Source organism: Erinaceus europaeus, chromosome 10 (assembly GCF_950295315.1).
Source record: "Erinaceus europaeus chromosome 10, mEriEur2.1, whole genome shotgun sequence".
Taxonomy (NCBI): domain Eukaryota; kingdom Metazoa; phylum Chordata; class Mammalia; order Eulipotyphla; family Erinaceidae; genus Erinaceus; species Erinaceus europaeus.
This window is the reverse complement of record NC_080171.1, coordinates 107,848,772-107,872,052: the sequence shown is the minus strand read 5'-3', so window position 1 is coordinate 107,872,052 and position 23,281 is coordinate 107,848,772. Positions and strand designations below refer to the sequence as shown.

General features: G+C 39.7%; 1 protein-coding gene and 2 long non-coding RNA genes across 7 annotated transcripts in view; 2 read left to right on the top strand and 1 right to left on the bottom strand.

Moving 5' to 3' along the window:
* Window positions 1-23,281, bottom strand: part of AOPEP (aminopeptidase O (putative)) — a 427,259-nt gene that overhangs the window by 70,431 nt on the left and 333,547 nt on the right. For all 5 annotated transcript variants that reach the window (XM_060200473.1, XM_060200471.1, XM_007539869.3 and 2 more), the window contains 2 exons: window positions 18,871-18,933; window positions 18,392-18,460 (listed from right to left, as the gene is read on the bottom strand). In XM_060200473.1, the coding sequence (XP_060056456.1) occupies window positions 18,392-18,460; window positions 18,871-18,933 (132 nt within the window). The remainder of the gene's footprint in view (window positions 1-18,391; window positions 18,461-18,870; window positions 18,934-23,281) is intronic.
* Window positions 1-23,281, top strand: part of LOC132540932 (uncharacterized) — a 146,427-nt gene that overhangs the window by 46,618 nt on the left and 76,528 nt on the right. The gene's annotated exons all lie outside the window — the stretch shown is intronic.
* Window positions 19,295-20,349, top strand: LOC132540931 (uncharacterized). Its single transcript, XR_009552129.1, has 2 exons — window positions 19,295-19,480; window positions 19,659-20,349. It is a non-coding gene; the product is annotated as an uncharacterized LOC132540931 (long non-coding RNA).

The window sequence follows — 23,281 nt, the reverse complement described above, 5'->3', positions numbered from 1 at the left end:
TGGATCTAACATAGAAAATTAAAATCATGAAATTACATATATACATGTTCAAAATCTATAAAAAAAAAAAAACCCTATATAATTATTTTACTGTCCTCTATGCCTCTTTTATTTTTCTTCTCTTTCTTTTTATTTTTTTTTTGGATATGACAGAGAGAAATGGAGAGGAAAGGGGGATACAAAGTGGGAGAGAGAAAGAGACATTTGCAGCACTATATTACCTGAAATTTCCTCCCTACAAGTGAGGACCAGGGGCTTAAACCCAGGTCCTTGCAAATGGTAATGTGTGTGCTCTGCTGGGTGTGCCACTGCCCAGCCTCCCTCTTTTCCTCTTATTTAAGAGTCTAAACAGTGAGCAGAGAGGTGACTTAAAAAAATAAAGCGTAAGACTTGCATGAAATAAGGCTCTGGGTCCAATTCCTGATTACTGGATTGGTAATGTTCTCTCCTTCTCTCTCTCTCTCATAAGACTAAAAAAAAGGAAGAAAGAAAAAAAGAAAGATAAGAGTAAGGAGTCCAATAACTGCAAGCTGATCTCTTCTATTTTCTTAAGACTCCATCAGGATTATAGGAATAAAGAAAAAATGAACATTAAGGAAAACTGAACAGAAAGTTTTTTGCCTTCTGCTCTGGAGTCTGGTTGATTCTGTCTTCATTTTTTCCACTGAGCCTCTCCCTAGGATGGCTCATGATGACAATGACTTTGCATTATGAACAGGGCAGTTCTCTGGAAGTATGAGTCAGAGTCAGACACAAATAGCGCCAGTTCCGGAAATAGTGCCTCCAGTTTCCCTCCAAGATGGAGACAGTGGTCATACACAGCAGGCCTCGGCCCAAACTTCCCCTGTTCAAAGGCCAAAGGCTGATGGAATAGATAAAGCATGTGTGTTTATGCGTACATGCAGCCAAGCTATGCATGTTAGTCTATCAATAATCCTTTGTTGGAAAGTATTTCAGAATCATTTAGATTTTGTCCCACGGTAATCTAGGGCTCTATGACTGGGTAGTGCTATTAATGATCCAGCTGGTTTGCATAATCTCTAATAAAACTCAAAGCATACTAAGAGCATAATAAGAGTATTAGCCAGTGCTTTCTCTTTGTTATCTTGCTGGGAGGGGAGGAGCAGAGAGGGAATATACCATATACAAATCCAAAGCAGCTTTTTCCCTCTCCGGTTGGGACACCATCTCTCTTATCTGTCAGTTATAATGCAGGGAAAATACAAACCTCTTTTTTTCCCCAAACTATTAAAATTCCTATTCACTTTGCCCTGCTAACAGGGGAACTCTGGAAAAGGATGACAGAGGACCTAGTGGGGGGTTGTACTGTTATGTGGAAAACTGAGAAATATTATGCATTTACAAACTATTGCATTTACTGTCGACTGTAAAACATTAATCCCTCAATAAAAGAAAAAAATTGTTAAAAAACAAAACAGACAAAAACAGGGGAACTCATTTCTTATCATTCAAATTCAGCATTGGTCTTCTCTCTACTGCTTTGGGGTTAGAGGTGGCTTGATTTGGCCCATTAGCAACTAGCTAACTCAGAGAAACTGAAGCATCTTTACAGACTGAGGAAAGGCATTTGTGAGAATACCCTTACCCCATTTCAAAACAAAATGCCTAGTTATTGGGTCAAAACTGAACGTTTCATGGTAAAGCAGTATTTTCAGATCCGATTCTCTGGTCTGTAATAAGTACCACAAAAATTTCAAGTCATGATTAGGGAAAGATAGAAACAGGCTGGGAATATGGATTGAGCTGCCAACATCCATGTCCAGTAGAGATGCAATTACAGAAGCCAGACCTCCACCTTCTGAGCCCCATAAAGAATTTTGGTCCATAATCCAAGAGGGGTACATCTTAGGGGAAGATGACCAGAGGGCTTTGAACTCCAATTCCATTAAGACCCAGAGAGAAAAGCAGGAAAAAAAAAAGGGGGGGGGGGATGAGAAAGACACTCAGAAGTAGTAGTTGTGGTTTAGAGAAGGCAGGATCATAGAAAAAAAAAAGGGCAAATATTTATATAAATATAGATAGGCAGTTACTGAAATAATAGTCAATTCATATCTGTGATCTTGGGAGATTAATGCAGTTTCCAGTGGAGGGAATGTAGACACAGAAATCTGTGGTGGGAAAGGTATGGAATTATACCCATTATCTTATAATTATAAAAATTAATATTAAATCCCTAATAACTTTTTAAATTTCAAGTCATCTGTGCCTCATAAAATACAAAAATCAAAATTTCATCTATCAATCCTTACAGACACCCAGCTGTCTTGATATATATAATCCTTTCCCTTTCTTTAAATGACTTGAATCCTCAAATTCTGCCCATGTCCATACCCAGTAAAAGCTACGATGGGCAGGTCCTCATAAACCTGGAAAAAAAAAGCCCTGATTCCAGCATGTTTTGAAGGCACAAGGAGTGGCCTTGTAAGTGTATCTTGAGTCCCCAGCTCCTATCTCCCCTCTCCGCCGTGTGTCCTACAATACAACAAAGGTCTGCGTGACAGGTTTCTCTTCATGGAGAACAGAAAGCTGTTCTAGTCCTATATTCTATTTTGGAGAGATGCTATGGCCTCAGCTAGAAAAGAGCAATAAAGGTCTATGACCAGAAATATCTCAGGGCCTCCAAGTTCTCAGGTGTAAAATAAGAGCTGGTATCAGAGTAGCTATCAGGCCTTCCTTCCCCCAGACTACAACCTCCCAAATAAGCACTTTAGTCATTCAACTTTCCATGTGATATTCTCCTCCATCGCCTTCTCTCCTGTGGCTCATCATACCCAAGTGTTAAGGTCCCTTTCATAACATGAAATCACTAATAGACTCTTCTACTCACTTGATTTACCATTTTTCCAATTAGTTTAGATAGCTCGTCAGTGGCAATTTTATTTCCTGAGGTTGCTTTTATGTATTGGTTCTCCCTGATGTTCTGTATGACAGGCCGTCTAATACCAAGTTGAGATTTCCATAGATTAAAAAAAAAAAAAAAAAGTTCTGGTTGACATTTAGAAACTCAGCAAAACTAAGAAATCATTCCCCAAACAATTGCCTGTACTGTATTAGAATTCATGTTTTGTCATGAAATAAACTATCTAGCGAAGGACTTGAAACAGATGTCAGTGGAGCTTTCCCTCAGACAGAAACACAATGCAAAGTGACAATGGAAGTGGTATACCAAATATGAAGTGCCCTTCATTAGTCAGGTTTTTTTTTTTTTTTTTTTTTTTTATAAGCCCCGCCAACCTTCAAAGGGACTTCAAATGAAAACAGGGGCAAGTGGCTAGAGAGGTCACTCAGTGGGTAGGCCTGCATGCCTGAGACCTGCATGCCTGAGGCCCTGAATTTGTTTCCTGGTACCACAAGCGTTGCAGTGGTGCTCAGACCTCTGTCTTGTAAAATAAATGAATAAACGAATATTTGTTATTTAACTGAACTTTAACTTTTTCCTTTAGAGACATGCAGACAGACAAAAAGAGACATTATAGCATCCGAATTTCCCTTGGTGCCAACAATCTGTGCAGTCATGGCTACACCCTACACTGTAAGTTCTCTTTCTAGACCAACAAATAAGTACACAAAAAAGGGGGAGTCAGGCTGTAGCGCAGCGGGTTAAGTGCAGGTGGCACAAAGCTCAAGGACCGGCATAAGGATCCCAGTTTGAGCCCTGGCTCCCCACTTGTAGGGGAGTCGCTTCATAAGCAGTGAAGCAGGTCTGCAGGTGTCTGTCTTTCTCTTCCCCTCTGTTTTCCCCTCCTCTCTCCATTTCTCTCTGTCCTATCCAACAATGATAACAACAATAATAACTACAACAATAAAACAATAAGGGCAACAAAAAGGGAATAAATATTAAAAAAGGGAAAATTCAAAAAAGAAAAAAAAGTATACAAAAGAGAAAAAAAATTGGGCAAAAGAAACAAAACCTGTCCAAAATGACTAAAAATCACTTACTGAGTAAAAACAAAATTACAGATTGAACAAAAATGGAACTCAGCTAGAATGCAAACCTGATTAACAGCCTGAAGAAATTTTGGGAGCTCTTAATTAGGAACAGGAAGAAAAACAATTGATCAGAGTGGACTGACTGAAGAGAGATACAAAGGAAACATACAGTACCTCTGAAAAAATATGACTGATCTTGAATAAAGCCTCAAAACAAAAACAAAACATAAAAACTTACAAAAGAACTCCAAATGTGTTTGCTTCAGGTTGTAGAACTGTTACAGGAAGAAATCAAGGCTGGTTGTTGTTGTTGTTAAGTCTATAAATAAATGTAAGAATTTTTTGTGTGTGATCATTTTAGAGAAAATTATGAATGGTATCATTATCCATATGACATCAGGTAGTCAGCCTTTCACAATCTTTATTTTTGAATAGGGGATCTAAAACATTTAAGAATATGACAAGAGCCAACTGTGTTAGATAAGTCACCGCACCTAATTCCCATGAGGCCCCAGGAAGGTTAAGTATCTGTCCTCTTTTGCAGGACACATCTTGGCTTAATCAACATGGGGCCATTTCAGAAGCCTCCCAAGGCACTGCGTTCAGAAGCGGAGAGGATCACCTCTCAGAGACACTAGTATGCCTCTGGAGAAAACAACTAAATTTCACCAGACAAAATTCCAGAGAGGATAAGAATGGATCACTTGATAGAAGATCAAAAGAAAAGTCAGACCTAACAATGCTAGGAGGACACAGAGGAACCTGAGTCACAAGGAGACAAGAATCTGAATAAAATCAAGTTCAGCTGACACATGAGAACTCTGAGCTCGGTGACTCACTGGGGATCTTGGGTGAGGGACATTTATGTTTTCTACTTAGGGGCCTACTGCCTTCTCTAAGCGTAAAATGGAGTATAAGCGAGTCTGTAAAATGGAAACCAAAAGTAGATTAGGTACCTATGTGCTTTCAGATCCTCTCAACAAAATAAAAACATCAAGTGTAAAAAGTAAGGTTCAACAATAATGACAATGGCTACAATACAAGAATTCTGACAATAAGAGAAATTGGGAACCTTTGATATTGCTGGTAAAAACAGAAGATGATACACCTGCTTTGGAAGACAGTTTAGCAACTCCCCCCACCCCCAACATCTGATTCTTTCATTTTTTCTTACTATGGCAGTGAGTGACTGTGACTGTCTGTGCTGAGGGAAGCAGAAAACTAAATGGAAATGGAGCTTCCTACCATGTGACAGACTGGTAGTGAACTATAAACTGCATGATTCATCATTAAAATTAAAATTTTAATTCCTAATTATGGACAATCTCACACACAAGACTGGGATGGCAGAAACATCATAACTCATTTTTGCATTGAAAAACACAGAAAAATAATACCATAACGTTTCTGACAACCCCAAAGCAGAAAAGAGTGGTATAGTGAACTCTCATAATCATTTATTTCCAACAATTATCGAATAAATCGTGTCTAGTTTATAACCTCATTTACCACCTTAGATTACACTTACTTTTATCCAATACCAATCTCACTTTATAGAGGAAATTCTGATTTACGGAATTTTTGTTGTCACAAGGGTATATTTCCCCAAGACAGTTTGTGTCAGTATATTTCACCTTCTACCAAACCATCATCTTCAAGTGAATGATCTAACAGGAATGTAAAATGATACAACTGCTCTGGAAAACAACTTAGCAGTTTCCTAAAAGGTTATACATATACCTACCATAAGGTTAAGCCATTCCAGCCCTCGCTAATTGCTCAAGAGAAATGAAAACATATGTGTACAGAAAAATAGTTAAATCACAGTTCAAAGAAGCATTGCTCCTAACAGTTCATTCTGCAACAACAGCAACAAAAAGGCTCTATTATCTGTCAGACAAATAAACAGAACGTGTACAGTGGCACACAATGGCACACTGCAACCAAAAACAACTGATATGTGCAACACTTCTGAACTACAGGACATTATAAAGAAAAGAAGCTAGAGTCAAAAGGTCAAAATGCTATTATTCCACTCATGTCAGATTTCTAGAAATAGCAAAATCATAAAGACAGAAAGCAAATTAATTATAGTTTCGGACTAGTAGTGAAGATGGAGACTGGGAACGAATCAACATAAGAATAAACTTGGGAGAGGGAAATATTCTAACACTGGATTGTGGTGATGGGTGTAAACTGATTCATGGCCTCTTGCACGTACAACTTCAAGGCTCTGGACCACTTTTTCATTCAGATAGAGGGAAGGAAACAAGCCACAGGACTTTCCACGACAAGGCAAGCCCCCCGCCTCTCTCCAGCACCTATGTAAACTCCCTAAACCTCTACAAATGTGTCTGAGTATATTTTAAGTCTGATAAGATACTTATTGTTCAGACAGTGGCTTGTCTATGAAAGATGCAGCAGCCTTTACCTTCACTGTCAGGAATCAGTGTGAAAGGTGTTACTTATAATACTGAAAATGAAAGCTTCTAGTGGGGCTCAAAGGTAAACTACAGGACTTTCATGTGTGAGGTCCCAGGCTTGATCTCTGACTACTGCATATACCAGAGTAGCGATACAGTCTTAGCCTCTCACTCTCTCAATAAATAAATCTTTTAAAAGAAAGAGAATTACAGCTCCCATGTGTTACAGTGGAAGAAAGTCAGCAAACTGTATATGGCCACAGTGTAAAGGGGTTTGCAGTTCCTCTTCTAAATTCTTTATGTCCTTTAATCTCTCATGCCATTCAGGAATACTTAATTCACTTCTTTTCCTGTACACCAATACAATCATCACAATGGCTACGAGTACAAGCATTCGGGCTCTCAGTTATTAATGAGATCACATAAAATGACTACTGTTGCCTTTTTCTATAAAAATGCCAGAAAAGTTAAAGCATTCCTTCCCACTTTATACGGTTATGTTGGTATTAATTACTGCAAGTCAGTTTGTTTCCTGGTTTTGTATAAATAAAAAAATAAAAATCTGAGCCTTTACAGCTTTACAATTCAGAACTTAATGCTCTTAAAAAAAATTAAAAAAAAGACACCCCCCCCCCAAGAGTGTTGAATTAGAGAAAGCTACACATAATATTAAATGATTTGGGCATACAGATTTCTGTGATCCATTTAGCAATCCACTTGTTCTATCCAAAAGCCATTCACAGGTATCTCTAAAACATTTTTTAAAGAGGTAGTTACAACTGAGATGGCAAACACATCCTTTGTGAATGAGAAGGCAGTGCACAAAATCACAGGAGAGAAACGCTGAAGAACTCTGGGATTTACAGCCATGCCCCTCAAGGTGTAATATTCTGGTTTCTTATTTTGCTTCAAAACCAAATGGTTAGAGGGAATGGAAAGGGGGGGGGGGAAGTAAGATGGAAAACAAAAGGAAAACATACAGAGCGAACAGAAAACTTTTAAGATTCCCAAGTGCAAAGCTAACCTAAACTTGCTACAACACACTGGATTTCACTTTCGTGAGCTGAGAGAACAAACTGAATACAGAAATTAAGGTATCTCCAATGCTACAAAATAATGAAGTTTGAATGAACTGGAACACTTACTTTATCTTGCTATCACAAGACGTGTGGATAATGCAAATAGCCCCAATGTAATATAACTTCCTTTCCTTAGAGGGATTCAAATTACTCTGTACATCTATTGTACTTTCCTTGGATCTCTAACACAGGTGTGCTTCGAGTCTATTTTCTAACTGCCTGCATCTCTTTGAGGGCTATTTTCTATTCATTCCTGTATTCTCTACTCACAGAGTTCCTTGGGTTGCAGATATCCAGTCGTAAATAAGTTGTTTGGACAAATGTAGACTTTCATAAGAAATGTGTTATACACAGAATTGTAAATGGTATTGTATTTCTAGCTTTGGTTTTCTCAAATCATTCTTCTTCATACGTTGAGCACAATTTCTGATGGATTTCAGTCGTCCTTGTACAACATGGATTTATTTATTTTTTTAAATCACATATTCAAATAAAGACACTCACATTATTTATATGTCTGTCAATCAAGCCCCTATCTGTGCTTACATACAAATCAAGTAAAAGCATTAAAATGGATTTAGTTAATTCAATTACCTAATTTCCCACCATAACTTCCAGCCTGCATGTGCAAAGGGTTGCTTTACCCAAACAAGGCCCAGTCTTAGAAACTCTAGTCCAGGTAGCCTCAGGTAAAATGCATCATATACTTGTGTTCTTGATTTGTACTACACTGGTTTGGATTTATTTATCACATGCTGCCTTATAAATAATCTCTGATACGTTATGCAGTTTATCTCTCATGGCCAGAAGTGGTATCTCCTGTTTCTTTTGTATTTTTCCAGCAACTTCTTATACTGGGTATCATTTACAACAAAGTCAAGGAAATATGCTGCTTGATTAGACCAACTTGGGTTTTCAGCTGAAAGACAAGAGTTCTTTAATTATTTTTTGTGTATTCTTCTATGTACATGCCAAGCAAGATCAAGTAAAACTAGAATTTTGTGTAGGAAACTAGTACATATAATATGTAAGAGTGCAAGAAGAATAAAGTGAGGCAGGGTTTTGTTTTTTCTTTCCAGATACAAAAAAAAAAAAAAAAACTACAACTTTTAGTCCATTAATTCCCTGTGTGTGGGTGCAGAGATTCTGTTTACTATTTAGAACCAGGTAGAGTTTATTTACTGCTCAGATACAGTGTACCTACTTTATACTTACCACAACCATAAACCCAACTTAAGTTCAACTGCCCACAAAACAAAGAGTGCAGAATTTTTAAGTCCCTGACAACAAAGACTTCAAGGGTAACAGAAATACATAATAAACCTAAAATACTTTCCATATACAATGTCATTTTGTCTTCAAATCAGAGCAGGTGAAGTGGTTATCAGTATTCTCATTTTACAAACAATGAAAATAAAGCTCAAAGGCCAAATAATACCTGGTAAATCTGACCCAAATTAAGATACACTAGAGTAAAATATACCAGATACACTAGAGTAAGATACACTTGAGAAAAAAAATTAATAGGGGTGGGGCAGTGGTGCACTGGGTGAAGTGCACATGTTGCTATGATGTGACTTTGAGCCCCTGCTCCCCACCTGTAGGGGAAATGTTTCATGATTGAAGTAGGTCTTCACATGTCTCTCTCTCTCTCTCCCTCCCCCTCTCAATTTCTCTCTGTCCTGTCCAATAAAAAAAAGAAAGAGAGGGAGGGAGGGAAAAAATAGTAACCAGGAGCAGTGGATTACATAGAGCATGCACTGAGCCCCAGCGATAAACCTGGGGGGGGGGGGGGGAGAAGGAAAAACATCTAGGTATACAAGAGAAGAGAACAGGTAGCTAGCTCTAAGTAATAAAAATGAGACACTCTCCCCATTAGACTACAGAAAATATGGGCTAATATATTTAAATAAAAATATGAGCTATAGATGTCTACATTAAAGGATCCATTTATGACATTATGATATTAAATGATCTATTTTATGTCTAGATTAAATGATCTTGTGTACAAAGAGCACAACCTTATAAAACACCTGAGAACTCACCAAAAAAAAAAAAAGAGCCTCAGGCTCTTCTTGAGAAATTCACTACAGAAATAGCTTCAAAAAAAAAAAAAAAACAACAAAACTAAAATTAAAGATCAGTACAAGCATGGATGGTGAGTATTAAACATAAATTTATCTTCAGAATCAAAAATTAGTGATTCTATCAATGACACATTATGTAGCATGTGCATGTTCTGCCACCCTATGGTCTAATTACTAAGAAGGTTGGAGATGGGTCAGGAGATAGCTCACCCCATAGAGCACACACTTTACCAAGTGTGAGGAGCCAGAATTAGGCACCTAATTACCATATAGGAGCCTCTGCACAGGGGATGCATTGTGAGTGCTGGAACTGTGCTGTGGTCTCCTCTGTATGTGTCTTTCTCTCACACTCAAAAAAATAAAAGTCTACTGGGAGCAATAGAATAGTGAAGGTACAAAGCCCCAGAAAAAAAACCCTGGCAGCAAAAATATATAAATACCAATTTTTTAAAAGATTGTAAGATTGCATGAACAACACAATATGTAAGTAACAAGATAATGTTTTTATGAATTTTGGTCTACACTCCCAGAGGAGGAGAAATGTTAAGACAAGATGACTAGAGGGCTTGGAAACCCAGAGCCTCTCAGGACCCAGAGAGAGAAGAAGAAAAAAAAAGGAAAAATATTCAGAAGTAGTAGTAGTAGCTGCGAGTTAAAAATGGAAGGCAGGATCATAGAAAAAATGAGAAAAAATATAGACAGATAGACAGGCAGACAGTCAGTTAAAAAAAGAAGTGGCAGTCAACCCATATCTGTGACTTGAGGAGAATCACTGCAGCTACCAGTGGAAGGAATGGAGGACACGGGAGTCTGGTAGTGGGAACAGTGTGGAATTGCACTTGTTATTTTGTCATTTTGTAAATCACCAATAATAATAATAATGGATAATGCTTTTATGATGAAAGGGAAAAGGGAAAAGACATAATCAGTACCTAATTTTACTGTTGCTCTCAGCAAGGAATCAATATATCAGAAAAATTAGCAGACAAGAAAGGCAAAAGTATGTATTAGTATGTAAGGGGAATCACTGAGGACCTGGAGGTAGTACATCATTATAGCACCAGACTTGCATGATAAGGTTCCAAAGGTGCCAGCTTTAACTCCTGGCACTGACATACACCAGAACTGAGCAGTACTCTTGTCTCTTTCACTCATAAAGATAAATAATTCTTTCAAAAAAAATAAATAAAAGTAACCATGGGGGTGGGGTGGGGAACACAAGCCTTAAATGTCCTCAAAAAAAAAAAAAAAAAGAAGGATGGGGGTAGATAGCATAATGGTTATGCAAAGAAGCTCTCATGCCTGAGGCACTGAAGTCCCAGGTTCAATCCTCTGCACCACCATAAACCAGAGCTGAGCAGTGCTCTGGTTAAAAAAAAAAAAAGTTTTTTATAAAACTATAGGAATTAAGATCAAACATACTAAGTTTATGATCAATGCAGGTAAGCTTAGGTGGTCTATTAAATGAGAAGCATTTTCCGATGAAAGTGTAAGTGACCAGCTCAGGGGCCAGGTCTTCCTGGCTCTGGACACTAAGGTGACCCACAACAAAGCTAGCAAAACTCTGCCACATGTGTTCTAATGAAACGCCCCCATTAAATAACAAAACCACTCAATAAAAGCCAGGGTTTAAGAAAAAAAATGAATGCAACATTAATGACATCTTATAAATGTCATCTGTAGGATCTAGTCATCTAACAAATACTTAGGAAGGCTGACTGTAATTTCCCTTTGGCTTGAGAATTATTTTTCCTATACGCACACATCCAGAGTGAAAAGCATATTTAAAGATAGACACAAAGTGTCAGCCTCCTAAAATAGAAGATTAATGGAAATAATGACAGGTTCTGAACTCCACTGACAGCAGTAGATGCTACTAATATAATTTATCTTATTGATGCCATATGATACCAGGCACAAACAGCGGCTCATTAAAATACCTACGATGAGGACGACTGCCAAGCAGCACTCTGTCACAAGAATATAACTAATGCCTCCCATAAAAGTAACAACAACAACAACCAAAAAGTCATGAAATGTTTCCCTGCTGCCTCTTTTTCCCAGCCGAACTCATGTTTTATGTTCAAATGACTTTCATCTTTCATGGCATATTAGAATGGATGGCTGCTGGCATCAAACCAGCTAAAAATCAACAATAGTGTAATTATCTGCACACTTTCAAGTGTTTTCAAAATACATGCTGTTTGAGATCTCTCCTAATTTAGGAACGTGTGCATAGTTATGTTGGTGGTCTAGGACTTGTCAGTCGCCTTCAAAATTTTAAAAAGTCTTACCCAAAGCATCCTTCCTATAGCAATTATCTGTTTACACTTTCATCTACTTTCACAAAGCATGTGACAGGCAACAACATCCTGTTATCAGACTGTGGGTTTGTGACACTATTAATGGTACATTTACATGAGCTGATACATTTAAAGCACTTAAAACAGTGCTTGACATATGACAAGTGTCAGCTATTATTATATTAATAGTTCCACTCAAAGACTTTTAGAAAATATGTGATCAGTGTGTGAGGGTAAATGGATACTTTAATTTTTCCTGTTATGCTCATCTAAAATGGGAAAGAATTTTAGTACACAGAATTCTAAAAATATTTTTTAACTGCAGATTCTTAAAAGAAATCTATGAAACAGATGAGAATTAATGATATAAAATTATACATATCAGACTTCCTTCCTAAGGCTACTAAGGCTACTCAAAATACATTTTATCTGCAATTCTTCTTTGGTTGAGGTTTTTTTTTTAAAGAGGCAAGCATAAAATGGAATTTAAAGAAACAACTGGGAGTTGGGCAATAGCGCAGTGGGTTAAGTGCATGATGTGGCACAAAGCGCAAGGACCAGCGTAAGGATCCCGGTTGGAGCCCCTGGCTCCCCACCTGCAGAGGAGTCGCTTCACAGGCGGTGAAGCAGGTCTGCAGGTGTCTGTCTTTCTCTCCTACTCTCTGTCTTCCCCTCCTCTCCATTTCTCTCTGTCCTACCTAATAACGATGACATCAAAAACAGTAACAACAACAAAAAAAAAAACAACTAAGATCTTGCAAAATAGGATCTAATTTAACTCCTGGGTACAGAGTTTAATATATATTTGTGATTTACAAAGATAAATGGGAAACCACTATGTCAATAATAATTTTAATGGCATTAAAAAAGCACTTTAATTACTCTGAAATTATTGGGATGTCGGAAAAGTCAGGACTTATTTTTCTGGTTCTCTTTTTTTCCCCTTTTTTGTTGCCCTTGTTATTATTTTTTATCGTTGTTGTGGTTACTTTTATTATTGTTGTTATTGATATTGTTGGATAGGACAGAGAAATGAAGAGAGGAGGGGAAGACAGAGAGGGGGAGAGAAAGCCAGATACCTGCAGACCTGCTTCAACGCCTGTGAAGCGACTCCCCTGCAGGTGGGGAGCTGGGGGGCTTGAACTGGGATCCCTATGTTGGTCCTAGCGCTTAGCGCCACGTGTGCTTAACCCACTGCTACCGTCCGACTCCCTTTTCTGTTTTTTTTTCTACGCAAAAATGCATCATGACTTTCCTGACAGCCCAATACTTGAATAAATTACTCTGCCTCCTCCCATCTCTCAAGTAAGTTGTCGTCCAAAGGCACAATCAGTACAACATAGGACACAAAGCCACTCACAGAAAGGGTACAAGGGAGGGGGGCTGGTGACTCAAGAGCTGTGACTCACTGGAATCCATAAAGCTTTTCTTTGGAGATCAAGTATCAGTGAAGCTATTGTAAGAGATTACAGCTATATAAAGGTAGACAAGTTATGAATTCTCATAGGGCAAGGGCACTTTTAAAATAAAAGAAGGGCTCCAAGTGTTTGGGAACCACTTAACAGGAATGTAGGTAGCCTCTGTTACATATGAGTGGCGGGCCAGGCTGGCAAGTTCCTACAAAATGAAGGGACCCTGAGTTCAGTACTTTTTAAAAATTATTCTTGTGCCATTTTGTCTATTTTGTACCCCAGTGGCTCTCTCAAGTGGAGCCTAACAAAGTTATCATCTGTTGTTAAGGGTCTAAGAGTGAATAAGATAATTCTTAAGTCTTACATAAATTTTTCCAGTGATAATAAACCAAGTATAAAACAGGCCATTCTTAACAAAGGACAAACAACAGTAAAGCATTTTGTTAAATGGTTTAAAAAAATCATACCTACCTTTGTTGTGTTGATTATTTCAACTTAGAGTTGGGGGGTGCGTTCTCTTAGAAAATTAAAAAGCTTAGGAGCAATCAACATTGTCAAATTGTATTTCACACAATTATTATCCATATAAGGTGGGGTTTTGTATGACTTTTAAAATGTTAACTATTATTGATAAAAAAAGATGCCTGGTTGCTGTTCAAAATACTGTATGTGAGTGTGTGTGTGTGGGGGGGGGAAGGAGGTAAGAAAGAGTGGGGGTATACTGTCACAAAGAAAACTGTTTCAGTATTTTCCCAAAGCCTTGGGAAACAGACTTTATCACTTGGCCCCAACTGAAATGGTGACTCTTATACATACTACAGTTCACATTTTCAGTTAAGAATCTTTGTAGATTTTTATGTTTCATTGGATATTTCAAGGAAAAAAAATCACCCAATGTTAAATTTGCTCAAGAGTACACTTTTTAAGGTTCTGGCAGAAAAGAATAATTAAGGTAAGCTAGGGCTGCTTTTGTGGGGAACCATTTACACCCAGTTGTTCCTTAGACTGATGGTAACAGAGACTAATCTCACCACCCCACACCCCCACCATCAGCACTCACTTAGAAACAAGCTAATATGCATAAAGTTTCATTTGCTAACGGCTAACTTTAGTGTTGCTGAATTCTCTACGTTGTGAACATAGTCCAATGAATACTTCTGATAATCATTATACATACTGACTAATGACAAGTCTTTTAAAATCTGTTGTTTCTCCAGTGAATGTTCACTTTCTTCCTGGAGAGGAATCGTGTCATTCATACATTTTATTCAAATAGATCATTTCATAAAATAGAATTGTATAGAGAATTCTAATTAAGTCACTAATGAAAGAATTAAGTTCATATGTAAATATTCTGAAAACATATATTCCATAATCTTTGAATCACTTAAAGATAAAAGCATGGAGAAAATGTGTGCTTTCCCAAACCCAATAGTCTTTTAGTAAAATCCATTACTAAAAAAAAATAAAATAACACATACACACACATTATACAATTCACTGTTGCAATCACCATTGTCTGACTGGCCCTTTTCAGCACAAGCCGATCCATTCATCCTAATTGTTCTTTGTGTGGTTAGTTGTTCATGTTTCTCTCTGCCTTTCTGCTGTACAAATTATTCAAACTCAATAAAAAGGAGCTGAAAGAATGGAAAAGTAAGAATATGAGAACGTAAGGAGGAAATACCTGAGAAGCAGAAGAGAATGTTACAATTTAAGACGAAAAAAATGTATAAAGGAATTCAGTCAAGTCAGTGGGGACAAAAATGTGAAGGCAAAGTAAAGTGGAAATAGTGGCTGGATGGTGGTGAATCCAGCTCAAGTCTCTGTCTCCACCTGGGGTGGGGGAAGCCCCACAAGTGAAACAGTGCTGCAGGTGTCTCTCTCCCTCTCTGTCTCCCCCTTCCGTCTCTACCCAATAAATAAAAGATAAACTAGTTAAAATAAAATGGAAATACATGTCAGAGAAGAAAGAAAATGTGGGAGAATTAAGAGTCTATATAAAGATAAGTAATGAAAACCATAAAAGGGAACACACACACACACACTAGCAGAATTCCTTGGTGGGCAGGTGGGCCTTGACCCGAGATAGGAGAACAGGCTAAGAAATGCTAGGAGAGCATTTTCAAACATTTCCAGGTGGTACCTCTCTCTCCAGTTTACTTCATTATTCATTATGTAAACTCACAGCTGAGCACAAGGGCAAATCTACTTTGCATACCCTTCTGATTCACTGAAAAACTCAAATAGGACTTCCAAGTTATCATCAACCTGTGCCTACCACTTAGCACCTTTGTGATTCTCCTCAGAAGGAAAACAAATACCTCCTGGAAGACTACATTTTTTAAGCTGAATTCCTAGCCCAGGGCCTGTTTTCAGACTCTGGACATGCACAGCTGTTGTTTGCCCTCCTCAGGCAGACTGGAAGGCTATGCTTTCACAAGTCAGTGAAAAGAGGAAAGATGTTATGACCCTAGCATAGTTAAATACTGACTAAGGAAATTCACTCTTTTAAGTTTTGAGAATGTAGCTGAAGACTTGGGGAATACATGAGAGGACAATGTGAGGGAGAAACACAGAGAGAAAACACAACAGGCAAATAAAGACAAAGAAAGCTATGTTAAAATGTATACCTACTAAAGCTTGTTTTCTTATTTTACAGTAATATGAACAAAACCTAAAAAACTAGTTTTATTTTCATGTAGTAGATACAGTGGATAAATGGAGAAACTAATTTGTGTTTACCTGTAGCACAACAAGCATTAAAAATAAACTTCTGAAACATGATATATAGTAAGTTGATTATCTTGATTCCTACTAGTAATAGGTTCAAATCCTAGCAAAGGTTAAAAATCTGATGCTGGTCTGAATACTCAGTAACACACAGAATTCCATCTGTATTTCAGAACACATAGAATCAGGACACGACTCAGCTATCAGCTGCCAGATAGCTTCAGTGCTTCTCCCAATTTGTTCCCATGCTGTAGGTGGCTATTCTTATACCCTTTCAACTGAAAAATAATGCAAGCTTTGCTTCAGTGAGCTCCAAACATTATCCTATGTTGTGGTGGTGGTCTGGTGTCGGGCTGCACCGCGGAGAAGAGAGCAACAATCCTAGTGAGGTCCAAACATGGTAGAGGCCAAACAGTGGGCAACAGCTTAGCTGATGTATAGAGCCAAGAGGACAGACTGAAGACAGAATAGTCTCTGACAGAACTCTGAAAATTCCAATCGTCTTGCTCTCCTCATCTCCACCCTCGAAGTCAGTTTTAAACATCATCCCTTGAAAGGAAGTCTGGCTTGCTAGGCTCAACCTATTTATTTTCATGTCTTTTTTAAGACTGCTACCCATATTTTCTAAGAAGGGTCAAACTTTCACCTTCCCCTTAAGTTCTTTTTTTTTAATAGAATTTTTAAATATTTATTTATTTATTTCTTCCCTTTTTGTGTTGCCCTTGTTTTTTTTTTTTTTTTATTGCTGTAGTTACTGATGCTGTCGTTGTTGGATAGGACAGAGAGAAATCGAGAGAGGAGGGGAAGGCAGAGAGGGGGAGAGAAAGATAGACACCTGCAGACCGGCTTCACCTCCTGTGAAGCCACTCCCGCAGATGGGGAGCTGGGGGCTCGCCCCTTAAGTTCTAATACAAAAGCCTCTAGTTAGGAGAAGAGATGAGCAAAGAGTTCTGTGTTCTTAGATGGTAAGATCTGCTATGGCTCCCTTCTTGTTGCCAGAAGACAGTGGGTGGTGGGCATCAGAGATCTGTCAAATTTTGGTAGTGATCGTATCTACTAGTCTACAAAGATTACAGTGTCCCTTTTATGCATGATACAGTGTGTGTTGGGCAATCTTACTTTTAGTTTTAAAATACTGGTTAAAATACAAAGCAAGTCACAATTCTTTCTCCTTCTTTGGACATTTTACAGTCTCACTCATCATCACAAACGTTTTTTAAAGCACCTAGACCATGAAAGTTAAACAAACACAACCTACCATAGCATGCTGAGCAATGGTTAGAAAATTCAAGTCTGCTCAAAAGAATCTTTTTTATTATTATCGTTTAACTGAAATGACATATATGACCTTGTTTTAAAAGGGCTATGGTACCACTCTTCACAAACTGCTACAAACAACTATACCCTAGGCCAGATCTTTTCCCCCATTCTCTTAGAAGATGTCCTTCATGTCCTTAAATGCACTCTTAAAACTGAGGTATCACCTTCACTATGTGCACTGTGCACATTCTCAGACGCTACAATGCCCATACTAAGGCAACACATCACAGAAGTTGGCAGCAATGCTATCAGCAAGAATTTGGCTTCAGAAGCAGAAGTGATTCATCATACATTCTAACAGCAGAAAAACAAAACACCGCTATTTTAATCCCTTGGTGCTATCAAAAAAAAAAAAAAAGTAAATTAAGCAAAAGCAAGAGATTATATTCGCTGTGACAGCTGTAAATATATTTGCTTTTAAGAATTTTATTAAAAGTCATTTAGAGCACAGCTACTTACCTTCTTTCAGAATATGTAATACAACAACAAATCAAGTTTTAATTTAATACATTCTCAGAAAAAATCGGTAGTCCAGACTTCTAGAAAGTAACATACTGAAACTCTCAATTTAGGAAAACCAATTTGCTTTACAGTAAATAAATCCCTAAAAATCCACTTTCTTCATATCTTCTCGCATCATTTTTTAGCTAGCACAAGAGTCTAAAAGAGTGAAGGTGGCATATCAACCACAACCAAACACTGAAACCTGGTCCTGTGAGTGATGTATTCACAACACTTCTTTATTGTTTGTATTAATAAACGCTGCCTTAATAAATCCCACCAGCTTAATATGATAATTGTGCCCACTTAGGAGAACCCCCTTATTTACTGCTCAACGTAAGCATGAGACAAATCCCAGGTCATTCTTCATGAGAACACAGCTGGTTGATGATCGTTGGGATTATTAACCAGTATTTCTATCCACCCACGTAAACGTGTGGTTTGCTGTAAATTTAATTTTTAATTTAAAAAAATGAGAAAAAAAAAAAAAAAAGCTACTCTACTGTGACCAAGTTGTCCGGGACAGACTGAAGCGATTTGTCAAGAACTTTGCCTAGTGCTCTCTTGCAGGCAGACCCATACCTTTTCAAACACTTCTTTCCCTCGTTTCCGTTTGCGGGGTCTCCGGTTCACTCGAATCCATTTCGCGACCTGAAGTTCAAAAACCAGAGAACCTTTGAAACAGCACGACGGATCCTGTGGGTTGCCCTTAGCGTGAGAAAGAAGCGATCAACAGACTCGAGTGTGCGAGGCCACCTTCCTGAGCTTCACCTGGGGAAGCCACAGGCGGGCCGGGCGGGCGGTCCCCGCGCAGGGGCCCTCGGCCGCCGTGACCTTCGTCCCAGCGGCCACCGCTCCGGACTGTCAGCCCCGCACGGGTGCACGGCGGAGCCCCGGGAACCAGGCCCATCTCTGCCCACTGCTGCCGCGTGTCGGCGCCGACACGGGGATGCGGAGTGGGACCCAGTGCCCGAGGAGGGAGGGAGGGAGCGAAGGACAGAGGGGCTGGGGGCTTGCACACCGGGACCCCCCCGGCCGCCGCCCCGCACACACCCACTCACCTCGGCGCCCACCAGCCGCACGAGCTCACACCCCGCCGGGGCCTGGCGCTCCGTCTGCAGCGGCTGCGGGGAGAAGGGACAGAGTCAAGTTTACCCGGGGAGCCGCCGCCGCCAGCCTTCCTCCCCCGCGCCCGCCCACCAACTCGAGCGCAGATCCCCTACCTCGCCCGCCGTAGGTGAGGGAGGGAGCCCGGGGGGTCGGCGCCGGAGCCCATCGCCGCCCCGGCGCCCGGCCCAGCGCAGAGCAGCAGGCACTCGGGGCCCGCAGCACCTAAGGCGCAGCGCGGGCGGCGGGCGGCGCGGGGCCCGGGCGGCGGCGCGGGCGGCGGGCGGGCGCAGGGCGGGGGCGGGGCCTGCCTTAAAGGTATAGGCGGCAGTGCCGCTCTCCCCGCAGGTCGCCCCCGCCCCCGCCCTCGCCCGCGTGCAGCCCGTGTTATTGTTCTCTTTGCAAATCTTTCTCCGCCCGCACCCCCCGCCCCCCCTCCGCACCGAAGGGTCCCAGGGGTGGCCATGCTCTCGCGCCCTCCCACGCTTGGCCCGACCCGGGGTTCGCACACTTCGCCTTGCCAGCCGTCACCTCGCGGAGGACGAGTTCCCAGCCGCCAGGGCGGTAAAGGCGCCCTTCCCTGCACCCCCCTGCCATCCAGCCACCCAGCCCCCCAGCCCTGGCCTCAGCCAGCCAGAGTCTCCCTGCGGATCAGAAACTAAAAATGTCCAGATGGATTTTGCGGAGCGAGAGGAAACTTTCCTAATGGACTTTTAATTTTTTTTTTTTCTTTCCCCTCTAGGATGGATTAGACGCCAATAAGTCGACGTTTTGTGAATGGCCCCTCGGAACCCAAGGAAAGTAGCAGGTGACCTTCTAGGGGAGCTGCGAGCAGCCCCAGCAGGGCGAGTCCGCGCTCTGAATGCGCCTCGACTGAGCCTACGCATCTGGGTTCTGCTCAGCCGCCTCACATGACTCCCCAAAGCGAGCTGGACAGAGCTTTCAAAGGGGGGGGCAATCTGTCTTCATAATTATAGGGGAAAGTTTCCACTTAGTTTATCCAAGTGTGACAGTACCCTAAGTTTTTCCACTGACCCCCTCAAAGACTTCTTTCCCATCCGCAACAGTGAATAAAAAACGAGGGGTCTGTGCCTGGGGGAAAAGAGTAGGGTCGCACTTGTGTTCGCTGGTCTTGACCGTCCCCTTAACTTTATCGCATTTCTTTAAAAGAAAATCTGCTTTGCCCTCTCTTTATTGCTACTGCATCCTTCTTTCAAGATCAAAAGCTTTAGATCAAAGCCAAGATCAAACTCACTACTTTAAATAGAAGCAACTTTGCTATGGAGTATTTTACACAAAGAAGAGCTTCTTAATGGAGACATCAGAGTGGAAAACTTTATTTTATCCCTTCATCCCATATTCATTACATGTCTACTTAAAACTGCATTGATGGGGTACTTGTGTTTCCTAAAATAAACAACAGGTCTGCTCAAGTGGGGATTCCTGACTTAGTGTTTATTTCCAGGAACTGGATGGGGGAAGAAACAATACTAGGGGAGTTAGCTAGCTAGACACCATTTTATATAATGTTTACCTTGCACAACCCTCATACACAACTTTTCTGTTGTGAAAGAAATGCACAAAAACAATACTTTGCAAATCTCGAATGCAGATAAAATTGCAAATGAAGTAGATTATGTAATGCAGAGCTGTTTAATTTTAAAAGGAACTATAACTGAACTATTTAAGTTCCCATCCTACTTGTAGTAGTTCCAGAATCAATACAAATCTATCACTAGCAGGCACATTCCTTTACTCACAAGAATTGTTTTCCTTGGGAATTTCCCATCCCTAAGAACTCAGTTACTATTTAATATTGATGTACTAAAATAGGGCCCTGCCTAAATGAACTTTTATTTATACATTCTCTTTGTTGATACCAGCCAGTATTAAATAGTAATCTTAGAATAAACAAAAAAATAGAATAAGTAACAACAATTCAGTACAGCTAATGAAAAACCTTATACAGATTTCTATAAAAAAATCTGTTGTTACAAGTTGGTAGTACTTGAAGACGTTTCTCCCTGATACTTCTCATCTGGTTCTACACACACATTCCTCATGCTACAAATCTCATAGAGTCACTGGAAAATCCTAGGGACAGAGATCTGGGAACCTCATCTTTCTGCCAGAGACTACATTCTGCCTTTTCCTTAATACTTAGCTCACAGAGAACCAAACAGCTATTGGCATAAGTTGAGCAAAGAAAACATCCTACTGTCACATAACTACTCCAGTAATTTAAGTGGACAGTGAAAGCTGTAGTCCATTCTAAGTTTCTTCTTTTTTATTTTTTAATATTTATTTTATTTATTTATTCCCTTTTGTTGCCCTTGTTGTTTTATTGTTGTAGTTATTATTGTTGTTGTCGTTGTTGGATAGGACAGAGAGAAATGGAGAGAGGAGGGGAACACAGAGAGGAGGAGAGAAAGATAGACACCTGCAGACCTGCTTCATCACCTGTGAAGCGACTCCCCTGCAGGTGGGGAGCCGGGGTTTGAACCAGGATCCTTATGCCGGTCCTTGTGCTTTGCGCCACCTGCGCTTAACCCGCTACACTACAGCCCGACTCCCTCTAAGTTTCTTCTAACTTGTCCCTTTGTACACATGCTCCCCCGCCAATCACACACACACACACTCCACAGAAAAGTCAAACTGGCATTGGCAAAGGTAGTTCTAATTATTTCACTATGCTTTATTAAAAAAATACATTTCCGGGAGTGGGGGGGTAGCGCAGCGGGTTAAGCGCACATGGCCCAAAGCACAAGGACCAGCTTAATGTTCCCAGTTCCAGCCCCCGGCTCCCCACCTGCAGGGGAGTCACTTCACAGGCGGTGAAGCAGGTCTGCAGGTGTCTTTGTTTCTCTCCCCCTCCTCTCTCCATTTCTCTCTGTCCTATCCAACAACGGTGACATCAATTACAACAACAATAATAACTACAACAATAAAACAAGGGCAACAAAAGGGAATAAATAAAAAAAAAAAAACTACATTTCCTTCTCTTGTTAGTCAGCTGGCTTCTACTTATTCTTAGCTCTGGACTTGACCAGCACTTCTCTAGGGAGCCTGTTCCTTGCTTCCCAACCTAAATCATGCTATCCTATTAGTCTAACAGCATCCTGATTATTTTCTTTAAAATAATTACTTTATAGCTATTTAATATCTTGAATTTTTTGAAACATTTAACAGAAAAATGATTCAGAATGTTGAGTTCCCTCATGCCAGCACAACACACATTTTTCTCTGTTGTGAATATCTCACATGTGTTACAATTAGTGAAACATTATTTTACTGATGCTATAATATTCCTTAACATTATTAGCCAAAGTCCTATCATACAACCCTTTGTATTGTACACTTCTATTATAGCTATTTTTAAGTCAGTTGAATTTACACAACTGGTCCAAAAAAAAAAAATAGAGAGAGAGAGATCTTCTCTCCTTTGTCCTTATTCCCTTCACACCTATCACTGAAAACACTTTCTGACACATTGTACATGCTCAGTAGCTATATTAAGTGAAAGGAGGAAAAAGGAACCTATATAAATGACATACGAAATATCAAAGGTGGCGGACTTCATTTAGAGATCTTTCTAATTCCTATTTATCATTTAAAAATATATTTATTTCTTATGAAAGTGATATAGTGTGAAGAGATGAGTGAGAAGGGAGAAAGAGAAGAACAGAGCTCTATTCTCTGACATTAGGTAATGCTGAAGATTGAACTTTTGGTTTCTGGGACCTAACACATCAAGTTAGAATTTGTAAGGAGCACAGAACTGAACATTTAAAAAATACAAAACATGGGATATCAGCTACACTATTGGAATTAATTATTATTATTATTGGATAGAAACAGAAATTGAGAGGAGAGGGGGAGACAGAGGGAAGGAGACAGAGAGGTACCTGCAGCACTGCTTCACCACTTATGAAACATTCCCCCAGCAAGTGGGGACTGGAGGCTTGAACCCTGGTCCTTGCACACTGTCATGTGTGCGTTTAACCAGGTACACCACTACCTCAACCCTATTGGAATAGTTCTTAATCTTACCTTTTCAAAAACAATAAAAATAGAAATGAAAGGCAGAGTCTCTTAATTCTCTTACGTTAATCACACACACAAATGTATCTTAAAATGGTGTTATGAGCTGAATTTAGCTTAGAGTGAAATATTAACATATTGAATCATATAGGGAAAATATTGATGCTTTTTTATTGTGTTTAATATAACTTCGATACAGTTCTCCATGTGTTGGCCCCTATGAATTTAGGGTGTGGAGAAATTGGAGGAAGACTACTTTCAAAAAATTGGAATTCTGTAGTCCGAGATGAATGTGCTAATAAGTATCTTTGAGAATGTGATGAA